The sequence below is a fragment of the Leucopleurus acutus genome, assembly GCF_964270905.1.
Source record: "Leucopleurus acutus genome assembly, chromosome: 12".
Classification (NCBI taxonomy): Eukaryota; Metazoa; Chordata; class Mammalia; order Artiodactyla; family Delphinidae; genus Leucopleurus; species Leucopleurus acutus.
The window spans coordinates 39,376,448-39,401,091 of NC_139154.1; the positions used below are offsets into that span (position 1 = coordinate 39,376,448).

The following is a 24,644-nucleotide window of genomic DNA, read 5'->3' on the forward strand; positions in this document are numbered from 1 at the left end:
TTCAACACTCAAAGTAGAGGTGCCAAAGGCCTTTGAGTTGTTGCCGTATACTGTTCAGCCTTCCTTCCTCCTTCTACTTCTTCCTCCTTAACTCTTTTGTAATCCAGCCTCTGTACTCAAAGTGATAAATCCTGAATCTGTTGGGCAGTTAACTGCCCAATCTGTCATCCCCTTTTCAAGCTTTTTCCTTCTTGACCACTCTTAGCATTTGAATCCATTTACACTCCCTCCTACTTGAATGTCCGTGTCTCCTGGCTGCCTGATCTAGCCTGTTCTATTCTGTTTCTTCACATGGCCAGCATCTGTTACTCAGGCTCATTCACTGTCCAACAGTCCAGGCTCAATGCGGGCTGAGTGCTGGGTCGCCAAACTGGGTGGGGCCCAAGCCCTGCCATCAGGAATCTCAACTGAGTAAGATGAGGTTCCTCCTCAGTGTGGCCTTTCTCTCCTGGATCCTCTAACTACTCAACCTCCCTTTAAGTATAAGCACACCTGAAGTTCCCATCCCCTCAAGCTCTTGCCTGCTCTAGTTTTCCTTCAGGGATTTCAACTATTCTCTTTGGAAAAGTCTTCTAGATCTGTAGAAAAAACACTCATTGTTTTAAGTCCATTCCAAATGCCACCTTTGCAAGAAGACTTTCCCAATCCCTTCTGTAGTCATCCATTTCCTGAAACTTGATGTATGCTTTCTCCCTCTACTCCCAGGCCACACCGTGCCTCTCCTAAGCCCCTTACTTTACTTTGTCTTGAACTGTGTGCCTGTATTGTCCTCCACACCTGCCTGGGGCTTCATTAGGCAAAGGCTGCTCTTGTCTAGCTCTGTCTCCTTGATGGCACTGTGGCTTACACGAAGGCTCATAACCATTCTCAGTATACTGTTACTGTACTGAGCTGAAATCTATATACTCAAGGAAAAATCATGACCACAGCCCATCTTCCCCACCCTTCCAGTCCATCACCCTTTTTTCTTGAAAGCCAACTTTAGGAAATACGATTTGCAGGATCAAGAAACCAATTTTTTTTTTTTTTCATGAGACATCTTAGTTTGTAGATGATTAAGACTTCTCTCTCTAATCAGGAACAGAATGATGGCTGTAGCACTTCCTGGAAGCTGTCTGTGATGAGCACTTAAGGGAATCAAAGCAGAGGGAGGAAGAAAGCCAAAGACATCTGTGTTCCCATCTCAGTTCCCCAATCATTCCCTGTGAGACTTCAGCCCAGTGATTTATCTTCTCAGTCTCAGTGAAATAATGTTACTCTTCTTGGTCTTGAGGGGGAAATAAACAAGATTTTATATATTTCTATAAATTTATAGTTTTATATTTTCCTTAAATACTATAGTTCTACTCCTAGTAGTGAGCCACCAGACATGGAAATCCATTCCACACTTCCCCCTCTTAGAGAAATTATAGTATATCTACAAATGGAATTTTGGTACCATAAGCTGTTATCAAAATTCAAGATATTTAAATGTTCTCTTCAGCCACCATGACCTTCCCGTAAATAACATATTAAGAAAATGTCCAAGGTACAAGACTGAGCAGATCAGAGTCCTTGGGTTGTAGCAGAGAGGAAGTGAAGCCCCTTTGCTATGGTGGTAGGGAAGGGGATCCCCTGAGATGTCGCCTCAGAACACTGCTGCTCCAGAGAACATCAGTTGAAAACTACTGCTTTAAATTCCTATAGATTTTACTTTTATCACTTTAAAGGATTTTGATATTAGACTTGACAAAGGACTCAACCCTATTCTATGTGGAAGCATGGAAAGCCAAAATTCAAGAACAGCGAAATAGGCAAATGGGGTCACTCTGGTAGTCGTTGTGAGAAGCACACACACATGCATGTGGACTTTAGGGCTTCCAAAAAAGAACAGGCATGTAACTCCCCTAGGTGTTTATATGTCCCTGAAGTTGTGAGTGAATGGGGTGTTTTACCCCCATTTGGGCCTCTGTGCATGCTGAATGAAACAGTGTAAAGTGCATTTGACAAGAAGTGGAAGGGGTCAATTAAAAATGCAAGTAGTAAAATTAGGGTGTTGGAATAATGGGTAATTTATTTTGTAACAATTCTTTAAAGTTATTGATAAATCTTCCTGTAACAACAACAACAAAGATATATGTATATTACAGAGGAGTAGCAAAAGTCACACAAGTAAAAAAAGCCCATTCTTTTTGAAGTATCAAATCAATCTGGCTCTTGAGTTCCCAGCTGTACTTCCTACCAAACCCAACCAAACCCAGCCAAACCCAACCAAATCCAACCAAACCCAGCCAAACCCAGCCAAACCCAACCAAACCCAACCAAACCCAACCAATCCCAACCAAAACCCTATCAAACCCAACCAAGCCCAACCAAGCCCAACCAAAACCCTACCAAACCCAACCAAGCCCAACCAAAACCAACCACACCCAATCAAATCCAGCCAAACCCAGTCAAATATCAAGAACAACAGCAAACCGAGTTAAATCAGAAGTGAGATCTCTTTCGTTGAATATAATCTACAGTAAAAATCTTTTTCAGAATGCAAGAGCTTTGGGGACACTTTTCCTTTTCAAGTAGGTATTTTAGACATACCAAAGATTTTAAAAAGATACATCCAAGGAGCTTTCATCATTTGGTTTGCTGTATCTTAGAAGGGTCTTCTAGCATTTACTTAGAAAATCTCTGTTAGAAGGTTTAATGTATATGTAAGGAAGTTCCAACTTATTTTTAATATAAATAAAATACTTGAAATATTACAGCTTAAAGCAGATTAAAGTTTGGAACAGATGACTACTGGACAAAGGACATTTAACTATGCTTAGCATTGTGGAACTGTAATTCAAAAAGAGGAGAACACAAGAGTGAGTGTAGAAATGTGAGGCTAGTTGATTAAACATGAATGTGTCTTTCATTTATAAATATAGTCAATCAAAAAATAACAAGATAAGAAAGAATCTCTGTATGTATTTAGTCATGATTCATAAGCCATTTTGCCTTAGGAAAAAATTTAAAGTTTTTGACAAAAGAAAAATAACCTTTCAAATGAAAGTTATATCTTAAACTCCTGAAACAGTTTTGAATTATCAAATAATATAAAAGAATAGAGATGACTCAAAAATACAAAATCTGTAAGCCTCATTTCTTGTATATATCACTTTTTCTTTCACGTCTAGTGATATCTGTTCTATATTAATCTGTGTCAATTACTATGTATACTATTTTTCTTTGGAATATGACATAAAAAACCTTGAAAATTATTAGGAAAATACATGTTGATGATTTATGTTAGGCCTACAATAACTGTTTGCTTCTAAAATCAAAGAAAAGCCTGGGCGTATTAAAAAGATATTCTTTGGGGTGTTTTGAAAATGTATGAAAAGAAAGAAGGAAATGATCTTTGAAGACTCAGAGAAATGCAGAGTGACATTTGGATGTGGTTTAAGTATCACACATAATCTTTATCTTATAGCTTCCCTATCAACAAGCTATAAAGAAAGTGAAAAGTTTTCATCATAATCTTTTAAGTTTTGGAACTTACTTTCAAAATCCAGGAAAAAATGTGGGTAGTTTTCAATTTCCCTGGTAAGGACTTTGAGCAGGTTTCCCATCCCAGCAAACCTAGGAGAGGCAACACAAAACCAAATACCATTAGCAGTATAAAAAACAAGCTTCTTAAAAGATTGGACATTTTTTAATAACTTGCATAAATACCACTGAACCCCTATAACTACATCAGAAGGCCCAATAGAAAGTATCTTTATACCAGGTGATGAGTGATAACTTAGCAACTATTTTTTATTCAACGAATTAGGTATCTTAGTCATAGGAGGCAGAGTTTACGTATATTCTACAAATTTCTTCCCTTTCCCCTTCACTAATCCCCTGAATCCTTACGGTTAATATTTCAGCTTCGCTTTGTTTCTGTTCCATTGATGTGGGAACATACCATGTCAATGGACAAGCAGAACAGAGAGGGCATTATTAAAATACCTATCCAAAAAGGTAAGTTTCTTAAAGTTCCTGAGGAAAAGAGTTTAGAAAACAGATTTATACTCCCAGGAACCCCTCTTAGCCTGTACAGGAGGTCATGTTTCCCAGGCAAGTCAGAGGCTCTTGCAATTTGACATTTCAATGGTAACGAAATTAGGTACTTCATGAAGTGTAGAAACGGAAAGGTATAATAACCAAAAAGTTTTCTCAATGAAACTGCAGCCTGAGGCATTTGCAAGGGTGAATCAAGTCTACAGAGAAATACAAATTTGTTACATATCTGCAATCCCAACCTGAAAAAACAGGGGAAATGTAGTTATTATTTAAGTAAATAGCACAATTTCTACTGCTCTCAGCTCTAGACATTAAACCGTCTTCTTCAGGAGGCCGTTGTCCATTCATTTATTCTACACATATTTACGGAGCCGTGATTTGATGCTGGGTACTGTGCTCTTTGGAAGGCATTTTTCTAACTCATGATTCAGACACCTCAGCTTGTGAAGGATCAACTTGAAAAATCACTGGACCAGTAAAAGGGAACTGCAGGGATGTAATTTTCTATCTACATGGCTTCTGACAGTATTTATGTTGCTATAGGCATTTAAAAAGATAAGCCACTCTAAGAAAGATGTGGTGAAAGAGGAATATACGAAAAGGATGATGTTGTGCATGAAAATACATAGCAAGCAGTTCCCTTAAGTGCAGAAGGTGGTATAATCTAGTCTCCATAATCCCCCCTTCTGAGAAAATAACTCATACACTTGCAGACATCATTCACGGTATAAGTCACTAACGTGAAGGTAGAAAAGAGTCTGCTCAGGGAGGGCTGTTTGCAATCCTAGCTCTGTTTCCTGTTAGCTCTGCTATCCGAGGCAAGGTCCTTTACTCTCTAAGCCTCAGTTTTCTCATCTGTAAAAAGAATTTTTGAAATGTATCTATTTCATCAATCATGAATATTAATAAAAATAGAAAGTGTTTAGCACCGTACTTATAGGAAGTGCTCAAGCACATTACAGGATAATTACCACCATCATCATCATGATAATTATCTTAACAGCCTTCAAATACTTACTTAGAATTCTCTTATGGAAAACGAATGAGGTCGGTTATATGTGGCTCTAGGGAAGAGAACCAGAAGCAATGAGGAAATAATGAGGAAGACCTTCATTCAGTGCTGTGAAAAAATTTCTAACCATTAGGGTTGTCGGCATATTGGGTGATTTGCCCTGTGAAATAGTGTTTCCTGTCACTGGTGGTGTTTAAGTGGAAATATGGTATATTACTCCTGAAAAATATTATAAAAATGAGTTGGGCAGAAGGTTGGAATAGATACCTCTTAGACCTTGCCTATCTTGGAATATATGAATGTGTGGGCATGTATGACATGTACACACACACAGACACACACACACACACACACAATAGGAGGCAAACACCACGCTTCTCTCTTCCAAAAGGATCGTCCCTATTCTTTCTGTCATTTTCTTCCTCCCTTGCCTTTATGCACATTTTCTTTTATGGTATTTTTGAGCAAAGCCCTGTATGAGACAGGTTCTGCCAGATTAACACTCAGAACTGGTCTAGCCCATCCCTGCCACTGGGCAACATTCGCAAATCCTCCTGGGTCTCTAGGAAATAATCTGTTTCCAATTTAATGAACAATTCCAACTCAGACCCCGAGGCACTTCGTGTAGGAAGATGATTCTACTGTTTAGTAGCAGCCCTGACTTTCATATAAAATGCCTTAATGGAAGTTAAATATTCTTAATTTCCCTAGCTTTGTGCTATTAACATGTCACAAGAGACCTGAATGGATTTAGCTTCCTGCTAAAAGTCTGACTTGTGTAGGATTTTACTGTCAGAGTGCCTGGGTGGGAAATACATTAAGCCTTTAAAATTAGTAACAGACTGAAATAAACACACGTGGAAATACATCCAGATACTAGCTGGCTGCAGAGTTCTGTTCAAAACGTGACTTAAGCTGGTTGGCTGATGCAACCCAATATTTTGAAGCATGATTCTAACAACAACCCAGGTCAACTAACTGGAAATATTCTAGATGTACTCTAGATGTCTCACATCCCAAACAGGAACTGTCTGGAACAATAATTGATAATTATGGGATATTATGTAGTATTAGGGGTCAAGTCCAGTCCCATGGAACCTAGAAGACATGCATTTCAATACAAGCTCCTTGAATAAACACAGAAATAGTTCATCTCCTTCAAGGAAAAAAAAAATGATGCTTATCGCTCCCCTCCAATGGGACAAGAATTCATGGAAGTATATTCTGGTTCAAGGTCTGCAATGTGAGTTAGCATCACACAGATGGGCACTGGGTAGAGACCATGGTTGTTTTTTATTAGACCTCGGGCTCCACTTGGGAAGACTCTCACCCAAAGAGCTTTTACTACACCCCCAGCTACATTCTTCATGACAGAGCCTCTCCAATCTTTTCAAACAGCTCCTAAGTGCGTACAAAACACATTTCTATGAACCATGTTACTAATGAGATGGCTTAGTTAATCACTGTGAGGATTATTTTTTAATATTTGATCTTGTTCAATAAAAGAATTTAAGATAGGGCTTCCCTGGTGGCGCAGTGGTTGGGAGTCCGACTGCCGATGCAGGGGACACGGGTTCGTGCCCCGGTCCGGGAGGATCCCACATGCCACGGAATGGCTGGGCCCATGAGCCATGGCCACTAAGCCTGCGCGTCCGGAGCCTGTGCTCTGCAATGGGAGAGGCCACAACAGTGAGAGGCCCACGTACAGCAAAAAAAAAAAAAAAAAAAAAGAATTTCAGATAAGTTATTATACACTATTAGAAAATGCAAATGCTTACATAATGAAAGTGAGGGGAAGAGGAAAATAAAAGGAGAATCGTAAGATGAAGGTAGAGAGGCAGGTAGTACATGAACTATAGGTTATCCAGGCAATAAGATCTTCACATCTGCTGGAGATCAATTAGGATCTAAGCTTCTGAGTGCCAAAGCAAAGGGAAAAAAAAGTCTCTTTCAAGATTTGGTGTTCAGAAAATAAAGACAAACTGGTGACACTGGAGAAGTACAGCTTTTTTTTTTTTTAAATGAAATAGTGATCTGGCTAAGAGAGAGTTGAGACAAAGAGAAATATCCTCTTAGAGCTCCCATGGGCACAGCAGTGTTTTCACAGCTAAAAGGCGGGGAGAGAAGCCTGGCTGGCAGTCCAGGACTGTATTTAGGGAAGCTGGGGACTCTGGTTTCCATGTTCTGTCTGGTAACTCCATGCCTACACTCCTAATGTGACCTGCTGCTGGGTCAGTCCCAAGGAACTTGCCAGATTCTTGCCACTCTCCACTATGGATTGGGAGCTCATATCAGAGAGAATACGGCAATCCAGCAGGTAATGATTCTAGGCAGTTTCTACAGGTAAAGAAGCTGCTTATTAAGTTCAAGGGATAGGAAAGGTCTCCCCAATAATAAAGAAGGAGATGGAGAACCAATGTGAAGGAAGAGGGAAGTACAGCAAAAAATACAGATGTGAAAGTACTAAAATACTAGGAATAGAATTCATAAAGGAGGGTGCTAAGAAGGATTCCAGGCCTAAGGGAGCTCAAGCAATATTTTACAAAGCATGTTTATTATTTAAAACTAGTATGCTGTCTATATTATAAAGTTTAGGCTTATTTTAACACACACACACACACACACACACAAACACACAATGTCTCCCTTGACAACTTCAGAGATCATCTCAAAGTGAAACCTCCCTGGGACACGTGATAGTTTGCAGTGGTGCCTGTGAGTGTTGTGAGATCTGAATTCACCCCCTCCAGGAGGGTCTGGTAGGGGCAGAGCAAGGGAAGATTACAAGATTTGGTCTCTCAGATGAAGACAGAGGGGAGATGCCAGTTGGATAAGTACTCATGAGGCGATGGGCCTTGCAAACTTTCTTTCTGGCTCTTACTTGGGATGTTTCCTGCTTTGGAGACTGGCATTGGAAGGTGGTCCTCTTTCCGTCTGTGGCCACTCTGGATGGCCTTTTGCTCTTAGAGACACCTGTCTTCCTCCATGACCGGGTTCTCCAGGACTGTCTCTTCTCTACCAAAGTGAAGGTGTGTGGGAGTCTGCCATGACGGCTTTGGCTATGTGCTGGGGTTGTTCTCCCAGAGCATTGCAGGTTGGGACTTACTGATAAAGATTAAGACACAGTCTGGAGGATCTGTAGCACAGAGTAGGCTAAGATAAAAATGTGGCCTACTGATATTATCAGAAGATGCACAGTGTAAGTGGTAAATGATGAGCTCCTAGAGGAAGAGTTTGAAAGAGCTGCACAAATATGAAGCCCTGTCTCACTCCCCCATGATGCTAGAGCAAGTCATCGTAGCTCTGAGTCTCGGTTCTTCACCTACAACAACAATAGTATAATAATCTCTCCTACATGAGATTCTTGCAAAGACTATTGAAATGAGCGTAAAACCGCTGCGTAAAATACTATAAAATACTGCGCAAATATTAGCTGTAATTATTCAGCATTACAACTCATTTCATGGTTTAAGTTATTCATGGAATCAAAGAAGTATTACATCCCCAGAATCATATAAGTTGCGTGTTTCTTGATATTTCAGGTTTGGTCTCCCAAAATCCATGACTCTTTATGTAAACTGCTTTAATGTCAAGCTATAATCAGGTAAATATTTAAAGGTATTAATAGCTAGCACCACAAGAGATTTTCCTACATGCCAAAGACTGTATTTTAGATATCTTTTCTTACTTTATCTTCAAAATATATCTAAGAGGAAGATATGTTGTTTAGAGATTAGAAAACTTAAATGTATTAAAATTAAGTACAGAAGCTAATTTTAAAAATATAAATCTTTATGAAAGAAAACTAAATTTTCAAGAGAACAATATTTATATAAGTGTGTGACAGTTAGAGGCTGGGGTCTTCAGATAACTCTATGTAAGTTAATTCCCATTTCCAACATGAAAATCCCAAGCAGAAACAAATGCTTTGGAAAATAGCAGTAAGGAGATCACCCTTTTAATAAATACTCAAAAAAAATCATCAAAGACTTCAATTTTTAACCAAATGGTTGTGTCTATGTTTACCCCTTTTCATAAATATAGCATATAGCACAAATATCTAATGAAGAAAATCCTGCCAAAGGGACTCATGAAATATCTCTACTGAAAAGGAATGAAATGCTAAAGGGCAAAGGGGCAACACAGATTTTTCCAGCAGTCAGAAGAGGGGGTCGGTCAGGATCACTGCCCACTCAGGTCCCAGGAGACCTAGTTTATCTTCCTCAACACTGACTCTCTTGCTGACAGTGATCTATCTAAATAAAAGGAAAAATCAAACTCCTATCCTCCCTAAAGGGAATCTGGTTAACAGTTTGATGGGAAGTTTCTTCTTTTCCCTTTGGTTTTCTAATAAAAACACCACCTTGGATAATTGCCCCGAGGGAAGTAGTCAATCACTGGTTGAACACCCTGAATACCTGCGGCCTGTGGGAGTGGGGTTTTCAATGACAGAAGCCATGGCTGCAGTGCTCAAGCGATACACATGCTATTTAGGGAGACAGCACAAGTTCAAATTAAGAATGTAATCGACCTGGAAGCACATAACAAGCTTCTGATAAGTGGTAAGCGCTCAAAAATGTTAACTGAATGTGAAAGTAGTAGTATGTACCCGATACACAGTAAGTACCAACCAGAGTGATGATGATGTTGAAGATGATGATGATATATGAGAGGGACAAGAACATGCACATTTTATTGAGGGTCCACTGTGTGCCAGGCACTGTGCTTGGAGCTTTCACACACTTAAGTTCACTCAAACCTTACAGCAATCCTTCAGGTAGCTATAATTCTCATCATGTATTGGAAGAAGAGGAAATTTAGTTGGTTAAGCATCTTTCTGAAGACTACAGAAAATAAAAGAGCTTGAGCATCTAGGAACTCAAAGTCCATGCTCTTTTCCCCACAGGAGGAGACCTGGGATTCCAGACCCCTAGGAGGCCCCTGTTTGGAGACTCTGAGAGTCCGTGGTCTGTGGAAAGTGCATGCTAGATAATGTATTATTGTACATATATGCTCCTTTCTCTGGGGAGAGAGTCTATAGTTTCTGTTAGATTCCAAAGCGGCCTGCTCTACACTAGTAGCCCCCCAAGGCATGGACAGTGAAAGACATATTTCTCTAGGAATTTAGAGAAGACAGAAAACCATGTGGGGTGGAATCTTCCAGAAAAATTAGCGTCATAGAAGAAGTGAACTCCACCCAGGCATGAAGGACCCTGGGAATCTGTATTGGCAGAAAGGACGCCTCCAGCTGGGGGATCTAGAGTGAGAAGGGAACAAAAGACACTAGTTGTGTGACTGGTGAAGTCTTCCCAATACAGAAGGCTTATTCCTCAAGGTTCATGTACAGCAATACAATTTTGAAATGGATTCTTTCACATGTTTTTCCAAATTGTCTAGAAAGAGGGCGTTTCTCTAGTCAGTGTAGGAGTGTTAATAGTGCCTTTAAAGACTGCCCGCATGTCCCTGCCAAGGGAGGCTCTCATCTCCCAGGGGTGACGATTTGGGATGTATGCATGGTGTTTTCTATGACTACTTTCTTGGCTCTGAGCTCAAAACCACTTCCATGGGAGCTGGCTCTAAGGCTGCTCAGTAGAAAATGATGACCCTCCTAAAGAAATCGTCCTCTGCTAACATTTCAGTTCCAAAAAAGAGAAGGGGATAAAAGCACGCATGCACGCGCGCGCGCGCACACACACACACACACACACACACACACACAGACACGCACATGCACATTTTTTTTTTCTCTATTTAGAACTCGGTTCTTGTTTGGAAGAAAAAAAATAATAAGATTAGTTGTATTCCCAGAGTGTAAAACCAAATAAAATCAACTAGAAGTGACTTTGAAAAGATGTGGCCATAGTTGGTGAGGAAATTTATTTACTATAAGTAAGACATAACAAAGGACTCAGGCCCAGGGTGTGGGCGTTGTGAATTCCGACCTTTGCCTGTGTACAACAAGATTTCCATGCCCAATTTTCATGATTAGAGAACAAGCACTTTGAAAATTTCTCTTGTAGCTATAACTATCAGAAAGGAGACTTTCTAAGCCAATACCACCTTTTATCAATACAGAACAGAAAGCGAGAAAAAATAGAACAGCAGCCCCACATGGTTCTATTTGCTAATATTTTTCTTAAGGTCTAAGATGATAAATACTCAATGCCTTTACCAGAAGGGATGGGTTTTCTTAGCACTCTGAATGAGACAATACCTTTCAGAATCTAAAATGTTTAGCATCGCTGTACAAAGACTTTAGAAATCAAGACTTAAGTCCTGGTTGAGCTTAATATTTTTCTGCCACATAGTTAGCATATAAGCCCCAGACCAATCACGAATACAACAAGGATGTATATTTATATAACATCACATCTTTGTCAAAGATGTGTCTGGCCTCATTTATCCTCAACATGATCATGTGTCAAAGGTAGGGAAGGTGATATTGGACCCATTTTACAGACCAGAACATGTGGTCAGGTATAGTCAGTGTCCTTCCCAGGGTCTTCCAGATGGAAGTCCCAAATGTCCTCAGAATACATTCCATATTAGAACTGGGGTCATCTTTTTAAAGCTCTTATTTACAAAAAAGCACTTGCCCAAGGACCCAAAATACATTAGGGCCAAAGAAGGAGCCAGAAGGAAGGTGTCCTGGCTGTCACTCTCTTGCTCTGTCCATTAACACAAAAAGTAAATGGGACAAATTCATTTTTTAAAAGACATTAAAACATAAGGTTGGGGCTTCCCTGTGGCACAGTGGTTGAGAATCTGCCTGCCGATGCAAGGGACATGGGTTTGAGCCCTGGTCCGGGAAGATCCCACGTGCCGCTGAGCAACTAAGCCCGTGTGCCACAACTACTGAGCCTGCACTCTAGAGCCCGTGAGCCACAACTACCGAGCCCACGTGCCACACTACTGAAGCCCGCGTGCCTAGAGCCCATGCTCTGCAACAACAGAAGCCACCACAATGAGAAGCCTGTGCACCACAATGAAGAGTACCCCCGCTTGCCGCAGCTAGAGAAAGCCCACGTGCAGCAATGAAGACCCAATGCAGCCAAAAATAAATAAATAAAATATATAAATTAAAAAAAAAACATAAGATGCATATGGTAGTTCTATTTTTAGTTTTTTAAGGACCCTCCATACTGTTCTCCATAGTGGCTGTATCAATTTACATTCCCACCAACAGTGCAAGAGGGTTCCCTTTTCTCCACACCCTCTCCAGCATTTGTTGTTTGTAGATTTTCTGATGATGGCTATTCTGACCTGTGTGAGGTGATACCTCATTGTAGTTTTGATTTGCATTTCTCTAATAATTAGTGATGTTGAGCATCTTTTCATGTGCCTCTTGGCCACCTGTATGTCTTTCTTGGTGAAATGTCTATTTAGGTCTTCCACCCACTTTTAAACTGGATTGTTTGGTTTTTTGATATTGAGCTCCATGAGCCGTTTATATATTTTGGAGATTAATCCTTTGTCTGTTGTTTCATTTGCAATTGTTTTCTCCCATTCTGAGGGTCGTTTTTTTGTCTTGTTTATGGTTTACTTTGCTGTGCAGAAGCGTTTAAGTTTAATTAAGTCCCATTTGTTTATTTTTGTTTTTATTTCTGTTACTCTAGGAAGTGGGTCAAAAAAGATCTTGCTGTGGTTTATGTCAAAGAGTGTTTTTCCTACGTTTTCCTCTAAAAGTTTTATAGTGTCTGGTCTTACATTTAAGTCTTTAATCCATTTGGAGTTTATTTTTGTGTATGGTGTTAGGGAGTGCTCTGATTTCATTCCTTCACATGTAGCTGTCCAGTTTTCCTAGCAATCCCACTACTGGGCATATACCCTGAGAAAACCATAGTTCAGAAAGAGACATGCACCACAATGTTCATTGCAGCACTATTTATAACAGCCAGGACATGGAACTAACCTAAATGTCCATCGACAGATGAATGGATAAAGAAGATGTGGCACATACATACAATGGAATATTACTCAGCCATAAAAAGAAATGAAATTGAGTTATTTGTAGTGAGGTGGGTGGACCTAGAGTCTGTCATACAGAGTGAAGTAAATCAGAAAGAGAAAAACAAATACCGTATGCTAACACATATATATGGAATCTAAGAAAAGAAAAATGGTACTGATGAACCTAGCTGCAGGGCAATAATAAAGAGGTAGACATAGAGAATGGACTTGAGGACATGGGGTGGGAGGGCGAAGGTGGGGCGAAGTGAGGGCAGCATCGACATATATACACTACCGAATGTAAAATAGTTGGCTGGTGGGAAGCAGCAGCACAGCACAGGGAGATTGGCTAGGAGCTTTGCGATGACCTGGAGGGATGGGATAGAGAGGATGGGAGGCAGGCTCAAGAGGGAGGGGATATGGGGACATATGTATGCATATGGCTGATTCGCTTTGTTGTGCAACAGAAACTAACACGGTACTGTGAAGCAATTATACTTCAATAAAGATTTATTAAATAATAATAATAAAAAAAACATAAGGTGCGATGTATCACTGCCAGTGGAGGGTTTCTGCTCCATGGTAGTAGGGTCTCCCTAGAACAAGCTAAACAGCGTATTAAACAGGACATCCCCACTGGTGGCTCATAACACTGTGTGCACTTCTCTCCTTCCCTACCATGATTATCCTAATTCAGACCCTCAGCAGAGCTTCCGGCACCCTGCAAAGAGCCCCCAAACTGATCCTCCTGATTCCAGTTTTGTCTCCTGCCCATTCGTTTTCATTGTTACAAAAGTAACAATGTGACTTCCTTGCTTAATATGCTTCCATGGCTCTCCAGGGCCCACAGGATGCAGCACATACCAGTGTGTGCACTGGATCCAGAAAACCTGGCCTCCAGCCCCTGCCCGTCTCCTCTGTCGCCTCTCTTCCTCTGCACCCCTGGGCCCTCCACTCATCACACCCTACACTTCTCTAAAGCAGCCTGCTCTTTGCTGCCTCAGGGCCCTTGCACATGTTGCTCCTTCTGTTTACAATTAAAATGACAGCTAACATTTTGTAATGATCTGCAGGCCATAGGGATGAGAGCTTTTCATGTATTATCATGTTTTAATTTTCACAACCGCCTTATGAGGTAGGAACTCTTATTATCCCAACTTTAAGATAAAGAAATAATCTTAGAGGTTTTAAAAGTTTCTCAAGCCCACAAGTGGCAGAGCTGGGTCTGGAAGTCAATTCCATCTGAACTCTAAGCACTGGCTCTCGGCCGTTGTCTCCCCAGAACCTCCTTTCAAGTATGAGTTTGGAAATCAGGACCTTCAGAAGAACCCCCCTAAATCTTCCCTCCTCTTTAACTCTACCTCAAATAAAACAAAACCCACTCCCTTGGGTAAGCTCGGCTTCTCTTTGCTCACCTAACTTGCTGTGTTTACTGTGTGTTAGTGCCTACAGTGTGGACCATAATTACACACTTTCCCCCCATCTCTGAATATAAGGTCTTCTTGGGCAGGGCTGTTTTTACACCTCCTTGTATTCCCAGCACTTAGCACAGGGCCTGGTACCCAGTTAGCACTGGCAAAGAAATCCTTAAGATTGTTCTGTCCAGTGGTACCAAAGCATCAACCAGGCCAAGGCAAAATGAGAAATTAAGGCTATGGCATGAGCCTTGCATTTCTGCTAGAGTTATGCAAACATCTCTATGCTACAGTGTCTTTTATTTATTTTACAAAATGATAGTGATAGCTGCATCCTAAGTCCCCGAAGTTTATTTTGAAATTTTACCGTTTTATGAAATTCCAAAGTCTAGGAGTCACTACCCTGGTCAGTTACTAGGCCCAGCTTGGGAGCAGAGCTGCTGGTCTCTGCTCTGAAGCTGACGCCTCCAGCTGCACACTGTGGCCTGTGTCTCATTTAGTTTTATGATAAGTCTGATCTCCTAACTACAATGGAGCCCTGAGATTTCCCCAACAGAGTGGAGGAAAGAAGTCCAGTTCTGGCTTCAGGAGTGTTTCTGGCGACTGGATGTGATTGTAGGAGGGCTATTCAGACAATCTGCCCTTCAACCTGATCAACAAGGTTCAGATTTGGAGAAATCCTGATGGCAGCCAGGTTGGCCGCTGCTGTCAGCGACGAAAGAGGCTTGCAGGCTCCCCACACCGTCCCCCAAAAGCAAGTGACCCCTCTGGCTGGCCTCCCATGAACCAACCAGGGAGCTGTCCGAGCAGGGAGAGTACAACCCTGATACGTCTGGTATTCACACTACCCAGAGACACTTTCTCCTAGTAATCATACAACCCATCATACCTCATTTATACTCCTTGATTGCTTACAATGATAAGCAAAACCGGTTGACCATCAGCCTGTAATGTATCAGATACAAAATAGGTGGCTTAAAAAACTACTTCTCAACAAAAGGAAGGGTACGTTCCTTAAATGACAGAAGCACCTGCTTTTCTTTGGCGGTGGGGGGGCGCGGGAAATTCATGGATGGAATGAAGTAGCTCAGCCTATAAATTCCGGGAGCAAAACCAGGTGAGCGATTTTAGATAGTTGGGCTGGGCTGGAATTCCCTGCCCCAGCTGCCGCTTCTGCAATGAAGTCATAAGGTTCTCTGTTCCGTTGCCGAAAGTCGTGCCAAGAATCCAACAGATGATTTCATTCCAAGACGAAGGAGGGAAACTAGAGTGAGTCTATTAAGCACTTTCATCTGACAATAAAAATGAGTTAATGGCTAAAATGTGTTTTCAAAACGTTTTAACACTACAAGTAATGGCACTCAAATGGGAAAATGCCTTGAATACCCTCATCCATCATTAATACCACGGTGTCCCTCAAAAGGGCTGGGTGTTCCCGGTGGAATACAAGCTGCTAGAGTCGAGTTGTAAGACAGTCCATGGGAATTCTCAAAAAAATACCGAGAGACCATTACAGAGCTGAACGATTAAGTGCAGGTTTAAAATAGTCCTTTCAATATCTGAGTTCAGTTTTCTAAAATAGACTATTACCTCATCACAGCTAATTTCCCCATAAACATCAATATTACAGCAGCAAAAAGTCTCCACAAGAAATGAGAGTGAAATTAGGTTCTTTTTTAGGGAATGAAAGTCAATGTGCCCCCCGCCCCAATTTCCAATACCAGTGAATATGGAAACCATCAAACTGGGATTTTGTTCTGGACCAGCCCACCGCTGGGAAATCATTAGTGAATTTGTTCCCTTCCACTTGTGACATCAAGAACATGGTGAGGAGGAAACTGCTTGATAAGCTTGCCCCTTCCCTAGAAGGAGGGCTGACCGTCACAGCCCACCCAGGCCACTTCTGCCCGATTTCAAAGGGAGAGTGACCCCTGCAGGGCAGCAGTCTTGGAAATGCCTTCCGCTTACGGAGCAGTGTTGGGAAAGCTGTTTATTCCACCTGTCTCCGATGGCTTCGCTTCAGTCTAGAACCTGAAAGGGAACACGGAGAAGTCGCCCAAAGTTTGGGCTGTTCTGACCATCAGTGATTTAGATTAAACAGACTCTCGTTTCTCTTGGATTACAGATCTCCTTTTTCCAGAATTGATTCTCGGGTATTTCAACCGACAGAAGCCGGGGTCCTCTTTGCTCTGATGAGGGGCTGCAGAGGAATCTTGCCCTGCGTGCTGTTGGCCAAGCCCTCCCCCGCCGAGATGCTGGAGCGCCTCCTTACTGCCCCCTCATCTCTCTGAACGGTCCTTCTTGAGTCTCCGCTTCCTCCATCTAACCTTTAAGTGTCTGTCTCCAATGCTCGTTCTTCACACCTTGTCTCCCCATCCCGCTCTAGCCCCAAACTGGACCTCCCTCCTCAACCCCTGGCCAGTAACTCTAAGTGTATTTCCTGCAAGCATAGCAATTTGGGGAAGATCTTAATAGCCTTAAGTTCCGCCCTTCCCAAATGTCCTCCTCCTTTGTTCACAGAAAGGCATCATCGTCCATTAAATTATGAGCCAGAAACCTGTGTCCCCCGAGATTTCTACACCTGCTGCCCCCTCTTAGACCTGGTGTCTCACCAAACTCTATCCAGGTACCCTCCACGTCTCCCCTGGCCGTGACTTCTCTCTAAGCCCTTCTCCTGGCTGCAGTCTCTCCCCATCATCTCCAGCCATTATCTTGGTCTCTCTCTCGCCTCCCCCAATCCAACACCAGATACCTCAAGCACCTCGGATCACACAGGAGACTCTGAGCGCACGTTACAGGAAATGTCCTGTGTAAAGTGAATGCTGGTGAATTAAATCTCTTCTATATGTTATCTCACAATATAACCTAAAAACAAAAAAGAGAGAGGAAAAAAAAGAAAAAGGCTTTCCCCCCAGTCCCTGCCTGGCTCTCGGTCCCTAGCAGCTGTTCCACACATCTGTGCCTGAGGTCTCTCTGCCTCCAGAGGTCACTGTCAAGTGGTGAAATATGACCTCGCAGGTCAAGGCACCGGGAGGCACAGTGCCCGCAGATGCAGTGCTTCTGGGAAGCGAAAGCCCCCTGAAGAACCCCACCTGCCCCAGTGCCAGGGACTGACTTGATTTGTAAGTCTAGGTTTTCAGACACTGAGTTTTCTTAAACGGAGGTCCACCTGTGCAACAAAGGAGGCTTTGGAATTGATGGAGGTGTCAAAGCATTAGGTATATTACTTCCCAGTTCAAATTTATTTGGGGGGGGGGGAATGTCAAAATTACAGAAGTACCAAAAAGACCACCAAAAGCCATTTCACATACTGAAAACCTAAAGAATTTGAAGCCAAGGGAGGTTGGCGCGGTCCATTACATCTCAAGCGTCAAGGTCGGCCAAAGGGCGGAAAACATCCCTTGAAATCTCAGAGGCAGGAGGGGCTTTGCTTTGGTCTCCAGTTTCTGAAAGGAGCAAATGCCTTGATTTCAAAGTACGCTTAATCGCAAACCAAAGGAACGCTTTAAAATAAAACCCCTAGCTTGAACCCCAAGCAAGCACTGAAGACCGTCACTGTAAGCTGGGACAGGAAAGGCGGGGGGGTGGGAGGGGGGTGGGAGTGTGCTGAGTGCCTGGGAGGCCGGCTCTCCTGCAGGGGGCTGCTTTCTGAGGCAACGCCCCTGCCCAGCGCGATGTGGAGCTGCTGGGTGGAAGGAAAAAGGCATGTTTCAGTGTAAACGCCCCCCAAGCTGGCTGTCACATTAAGATGGGTGCAATTTTTCACATGGTATTCAGATCCTAAGACCTGACCCGAAGCTGTCTTTCAAGTTTCAGCTCCTGTGAACACTCTGTGCTTTGGTCACACCAGCGTATGGACCGTGCCAACAGCTCTGGCCTGGTTCTTACTTCTGTTTTTGTGCTCATATGCTGCTCCCTTTGCTTGGAATGCCCTCCCCCTCTCCTCTGCCTCTGGATGGCCTATCTTTCAGGGCCCAAATCAGATTGCACTTCCTTCCAGAAACCTCCTCCCTGACCCCCAGGCTGAAGGAACAACCTTTCTTCCTTACTGTGGATTCTTTAAAGGGCTATGTCTTCATTTCCAGAATGTTACCAATTTCAACTACCCCCCACCCCTCCCCAGCCAAGCTCCAAGCACAGGTCCAGCACGCAGTCCAGTCCAGCACTGATGGCCACTGAAATGGGATGGAAGATTCGGTAAGCAGTCACTGCATAGCAATGACAGTAAGATTGTCAACTGCAAACAAGTCGAACAGAGGAAGGGTCGTTGGGAAGAGAAATAGGTTGGAGAAAATAAACATTTCCCAAAATAGAGAGATTCTTGTTGTTTTATGATCATAGATGACCTTGAGAATCCGATGAATATCGGCGTTCTTAGAAAAACGCACCCATGAACAGACCCACATGTTTTTGCATATAATTCCAGGAGGTACAATACACACACTGACACCCAAGAATGGAAATCCCTCATTTATTTTAAAATCGCTAATTGAGTGTATGGACAGCCAGGCAGGATGAGGGAGGCACTTCCAAGTGTGTGGACCGTGGACCACGCTGAAGGAGAAAAGGAGTTCTTTAGTGGCAACAGCACAGGCTGAGGAGACCTTGGGTAAGTCTACTCTTCTGAATTTGGGTTTTCCTCGTCTGTGAAATGCGAATCATAATACTTCCTTAGCAGTGTCGTTAGTGAGTAAATAAAATAATGCAGGGAAAGCACCTAGTATAATATCTGGCATGCAGTCAGCCTCCAGCAACAAATGCTAGTTTTCTGCACCTCCTGTCTCGCAACCACAATGCAAACAAGTCATTTCCCTTTTAGCAATAAATTCTGCACGGCCGCTTTGGAGCGAGGGAAGAAAGCGACTGAGACCACCGCCTCGGCGAAGAGGTGAAGCCGGTGCCGCGCGGCTACTGCGGGCGCGTTCGCGTGGCTATTAATCATACAAGAGCCCATTTATGACAAACACAGGTCACTCCCTTTGCATGACAAGCCCTATGGGTCCACAGAGGCCCATTATCCAAAAAAAACAGAGCATTGTGGGCGACGCGGGCGAAGCCGAGTGCACACACACAAGCGGACATTGTGAGGCTGTTTGCACAACCCCGCGGTGCTCCTCGAGGATTTCCTGCCAGGGAGACATTTCCATCTCGCGGAGGCGGCTGCAGACATTTGCTCATTCAACATGGCTTCGGGCCGCGGGCTGCGAGAGCCAGGGGCGCGGCGCCCTCTGCCGGCCGTCTCCAGACCGCAGGCGGGGATGGGCGGAGGATAACGGCAGCCGCTCTCAGCATCCCAGCCTCCTCTCTCCTTCCCCTTCTAAAGGAAAGCGGTGCAACAGGCTTGAGCTCTGGGGTCTGGAAAGCCTGTAACATGTGTTGGCCGCAGGTCCTTGGACGAGCCATGTCACCCCTCAGGTCTTACTTTCCTAGGTGGAACCCCCAGCACTCATTTGTTTGCGGCAAGCCCTGAAGGAGATGACAGCTACACCGCCCAGGGCCTGCCCCTCGGCCAGTGTGGAATAAATCCCTGTATTCCCCTTCTCCACCTGTCTCCGGTAGGGTGGGGTTTGTCATCTGCCCTCTGAAACTAGGAAAGGAAACCAACCAGCACCTATGGGTAATGTCTTCGCTTCAACTGTAGCCAGTGTTCAGAGCGCATGTATGACTTTATCTTCCTGTGCCATCTCCTTTTTTCAAATTGTTCTCTCTTGCTTTACAGTGCGTGTTCTGTGTCGGCAAGGGCAGCCCCGACATGCAGTATTCCACCCAGCATCTGAAACGCCCGACCTTCAGGACAGGCTCAGCTGAAGGTGGAGGGTGAGCTCGCAAACATTCTCAGCTAAGCTGTCTTTCTCAGAGATAAAAGAAAGACCACCCTATTGAACTTCTTAAACTGAGCTGTGATGTTTAGCGTAGCAACAAGAACATGAACTTGGGTTTGGATCACAGCTTAGCTATTTATTAGCTGGGTGGTCTCAATCAACGTATTTAACAACATTTACTTAACCTCCCAGAGTCCGAGTTTCAATATGAGTAAAACAGAGATGAATTCAACCTCTTCAAGGCTGGTTTGTAGAGACAACGACACCACTCATGTAAGGAGCCAGAGGCATAAATGGTAGTGGCCATAGTCACGATCACTACTGTCATTTTTCTTGTTCCACTCACTGGTCTTAGTTCTGTCCTCCTGGCCATGAAGAAGGTGGAGGTGCTCTGTGGCATTCCGGAAGCAACTGAGACGCCGCCGCAGTCCCAGCCCTCCCTTTCTTTTTTTTGAAAATTAACTTTCTATTTCTAACATGGCCAAGAAGATACATGGAAACTCAAAACCATCAACAAGAGATGCACACAGAAATATACAGACATGACTTGAGTGCAGGCAGTATTTTTTTAACGGCTTTATTGGAGTATAATTGCTTTACAATGGTGTGTTAGTCTCTGCTGTGTAACAAAGTGAATCAGCTATACATACACATGTATCCCCATATTCCCTCCCTCTTGCGTCTCCCTCCCACCCTCCCTATCCCAGCCCTCTAGGTGGTCACAAAGCACAGAGCTGATCTCCCTGTGCTATGCGGCTGCTTCCCACTAGCTATCTATTTTACGTTTGGTAGTGTATACATGTACGTGCCACTCTCTCACTTTGTCCCAGCTTATCCTTCCCCCTCCCCGAGTCCCCTTTCTGACACAACTATTAATATCTATTAAATACCATCTTAGGGGATGTATGCTGATGACTTCCAAATTTGTAACTGTCTCCTTGATCCCTCACTTGAACTCCAGACTCATTTATCCCACTGACTGCTTGACTTCTAATAGACACCTCACACTTCACATATCCAAAATTCAAGTTTTGTTCTTTTTTCCTAGAAATCTGCCCCTTCTTCAGTCTTTCTTCTCTCTGTAAATGGCAATTCCATGTTTCCAGACACTCCGACTAAAAACGTCAGTGTCATCCTCGGCTTTCCTTTCTCTCACACCCCGTATCTAAGCTAACAAACCCTTCAGCTCTCCTCTCAGGACGCAGCTTCAATTTGATCTTTTCTCGGACATGGAGGCCTAGATACCCACAAGACATCCCATCTCTTGCCCAAACTATCATACTCACTTCCTAAACAGATTCCCCAGTTCCCAATCACTCAGTCAATTACCTATCTGGCAGCTCTAATGATGTTTCAAAAGTTTCAGCATGTCACTCCTCTGGTTCAATCCCTTCAGTGGTTTCCTGTGTCACTTAGAGTAAAATACAAGATTCTTATCACAGTCAACAAGGCCCGAGGTGATGTTACCCCAAGGTAGTTCATCTCGTACAACTCCCCTCCATCGCTGGGCTACTCACGGCTTCTGGCCTCTCCCCCTTCTTCATTCTTGAACTTATCACATGTGTTTCTGCCACAGGACCGTTGCTAGTCCTTAGTCCTAGAATGCTTTCCCCCAATATATCTGCATGGTTTTTCTTTAGGCCTCTGTCCAGGATTTACTTTTCAGCGGAGCCCAACCTAACCACCCTCTCCAACATCATACTTCACCCTACTCCCCACTCACTGTCTTTATTTTTCTTTTTAATCTCTATCGCCATTAACATATATACCCCCAGATCCCCGACTAGGGCCTGACACACGTAGGAACTCCATACATACAGGTGGAATGAATGAAGTCATCTGTTCATAAACATGACTCCCATGATCCCCTGGAGCGTCTCTTCCATCCAAACATGAGATTCTTCCTCCAGGCCCGTGGGAGGAGAGGCTCTCAGGCCATCTGTTATTTTGGTCAGACACTCTTATTTGGGTAAGAAAAGGGGAGAAGTAGTCCTTTCACGGGATGGGAAAGTGCATGGTCGGTGAGCCTGGTCCTAATGAGGTACAGCACGAACCTCTAAAATAGAAAGTGTGTTTTGGGGGGAAAGTAGAGGGAGAGACGGTCAGGAGAATCTACTGAAGACTGATTACACAGGAACTTGGAATTCAGAAAGCAGAAGCCAGGAAACTCCAGGGCAGAAATGCAGCTGGGTGCCTGGGGCGGGTCAGGCAGTTGTTATGTAACCCTGGGGCCTGAAGGTCATGGAAGCTACCGCGACTGCAAGGCCTCTGTAATGCCACCAAATGCACGGGAGTCACTGTCTCTTGTCCTCATCTGTTTTCAGCCACTTGTTTGCTACAAGACCTTGGAGAAGGTCACTCCCTCCATCTGGGTCTCATCCTTATCACATCTGTAACCCACCAGGACTGGCTAGATGACCTGGGAAACTCCTCTTCGTTCCAACATCCTGAGGTTTTAATGCAATGAGAATGTCCAACAATTTCCAGAAATGTATTCAGGCAACCTAAAGCCACACCAGGAGCTAAGGTAATTAGAAATGGGATGAGATTTCCATTTAAGAAACAGAACTGCGCCTTGACAGCACTTCCACAGAGCATCCCTGGCTTGTTCCTTGAAGCCCTTTGGATTTCCAGCTATTTGGGAAGGACGGTGGTGATAGATTCCCAGCACCATGCCATCTCAAAATTGGTCACTGCTGCACTCAGGGAGTACTCCAGAGTTTACCTCCGTGAAAAAGCAGTAATTCAGAAATCAGGTAGAACACTTAAACTACTAAAGAGAAATTGTTCTCGAGCCCTTTTGTACTTCCGAAGCAGCAAACATCATGAAATACGCAGACAGGCTAACTACAACTAATTTTCATATATTTGATAAAGCGGGTCCCAAAGCACCTGTATTAGGCAACGCTTGGGCGGCCAGCTTTCATCTATCCCGTGTATTCAGAGGTCTAATATGACGTTCTCTAATTCAGACTCTTTTCCTCTGGAATTCCAGAAGCAATTGAAAAGCCGCCACAGTCCCAGCCCTCAGAGCCCAAATCAGATCTCACTGCAGTTACGATAATAATATAATTGTAACATTAAGGCACTAGGTTAGGGATAATTGGCAAACACCAAAGCTACGTCCACTGGCTTTCAAAACAATTCCAAGAGATGGTGAAATGATGCTGTTAACTCCCAAGGCTTTGGAAGTCTACTTACTTTGCCCAGGAAATGGCAGCATTCAGTTGAAATAAGTCATAAATTCTCTCAACATTTCTAGAAATTACCAGTAACACTGAAGATTCTGTTTAGTTGGCAAAACTCTGTTGGCTCTGCCGGGTGATCTATCCACCTACATTTCCCTTTATGTGTGATTTGATCCAGTTGATCCCCACCTCCACCCAAATCCAACACCCCTCCTCTCCCTTGCCACTAGCTCCCAAGTTGGAACTGGCCTCTTCCTTCTTATGGCCCTAATATATACACCCCGTGTATCCTGTATATATTTCTAACAAAAATATAATATTCATATGTGTCTGCTCAGCTTCCTCAACGCAGGTCTCAATCGTTGGTCCAGCCTCCACACCCAGCACAGTGCTTGACAGAGTCCAGGAAAGTGGGTGCGTGGTCAAAGGAGCAATTGCGTGAACATTTGCTCTTTTTAGAAACTAGAGCTACGGTCCCTGCACCATCCAGTGAGGGTGAGAGGCTATGTTTAAAGACAGCTGTAACGAGTGGAAGATTCTAGTGAGGACTGGTATCTGGGAAGAGGGTGGAAGAGAGGAGAGGAATCCTCCGGCCGGAAGGATCTGGGAGTGTTTCATGCAGGAGGGGGCTGTGGAGTGGGAAGGAGGCCAGGGAGAAACTGTCAGTGAGGCCTGGGGCTGCGACGAAGGGAACCCCAGGTCCCCCACAGCTGAGATCACACTCTCGGTGGCTGGAGTTGAGAGGCCTTTGGAGGGACAGCTGTCACAGGCCTGGCCCTGAGACCTGTCGGCAGATCCCAGTCTCCTGGTTATGATGAAGTGGTGGGACCCGGTTTTCCTAGGTGGCTTTTTTTTTTTCTTTTTTTTTTTTGCAGTACACGGGCCTCTCACTGTTGTGGCCTCTCCCGTTGCGGAGCACAGGCTCCGGACGCGCAGGCTCAGCGACCATGGCTCACGGGCCCAGCCGCTCCGCAGCATGCGGGATCATCCCGGACCGGGACACGAACCCGTGTCCCCTGCATCGGCAGGCGGACTCTCAACCACTGCGCCACCAGGGAAGCCCCTCCTAGGTGGCTTTTAAACCCACTATAAAGGTGGTTCTCTGCCAGGCAAACTTACGTCCACCACCAGCCTGGGGCCTGCCGTGCTCCCGGTGCCAGTCCTGGGGGGACGCGCTGCCCTCCGCTCCTCTCCCCATGGCCCCGGGAGCCCTCTCTCAGCACCTCCCCAT

General features: G+C 43.9%; 1 protein-coding gene across 1 annotated transcript in view; it reads right to left on the reverse strand.

Moving 5' to 3' along the window:
- The window catches only part of CYRIA (CYFIP related Rac1 interactor A), a gene marked incomplete at its 3' end in the record, with an annotated part of 55,606 nt that overhangs the window by 20,657 nt on the left and 10,305 nt on the right, over positions 1-24,644 (reverse strand). Inside the window, exon 2 of the mRNA XM_082851548.1 lies at positions 3,521-3,600. Within this exon, the coding sequence (XP_082707674.1) occupies positions 3,521-3,590 (70 nt within the window). The 5' untranslated portion in view covers positions 3,591-3,600. The remainder of the gene's footprint in view (positions 1-3,520; positions 3,601-24,644) is intronic.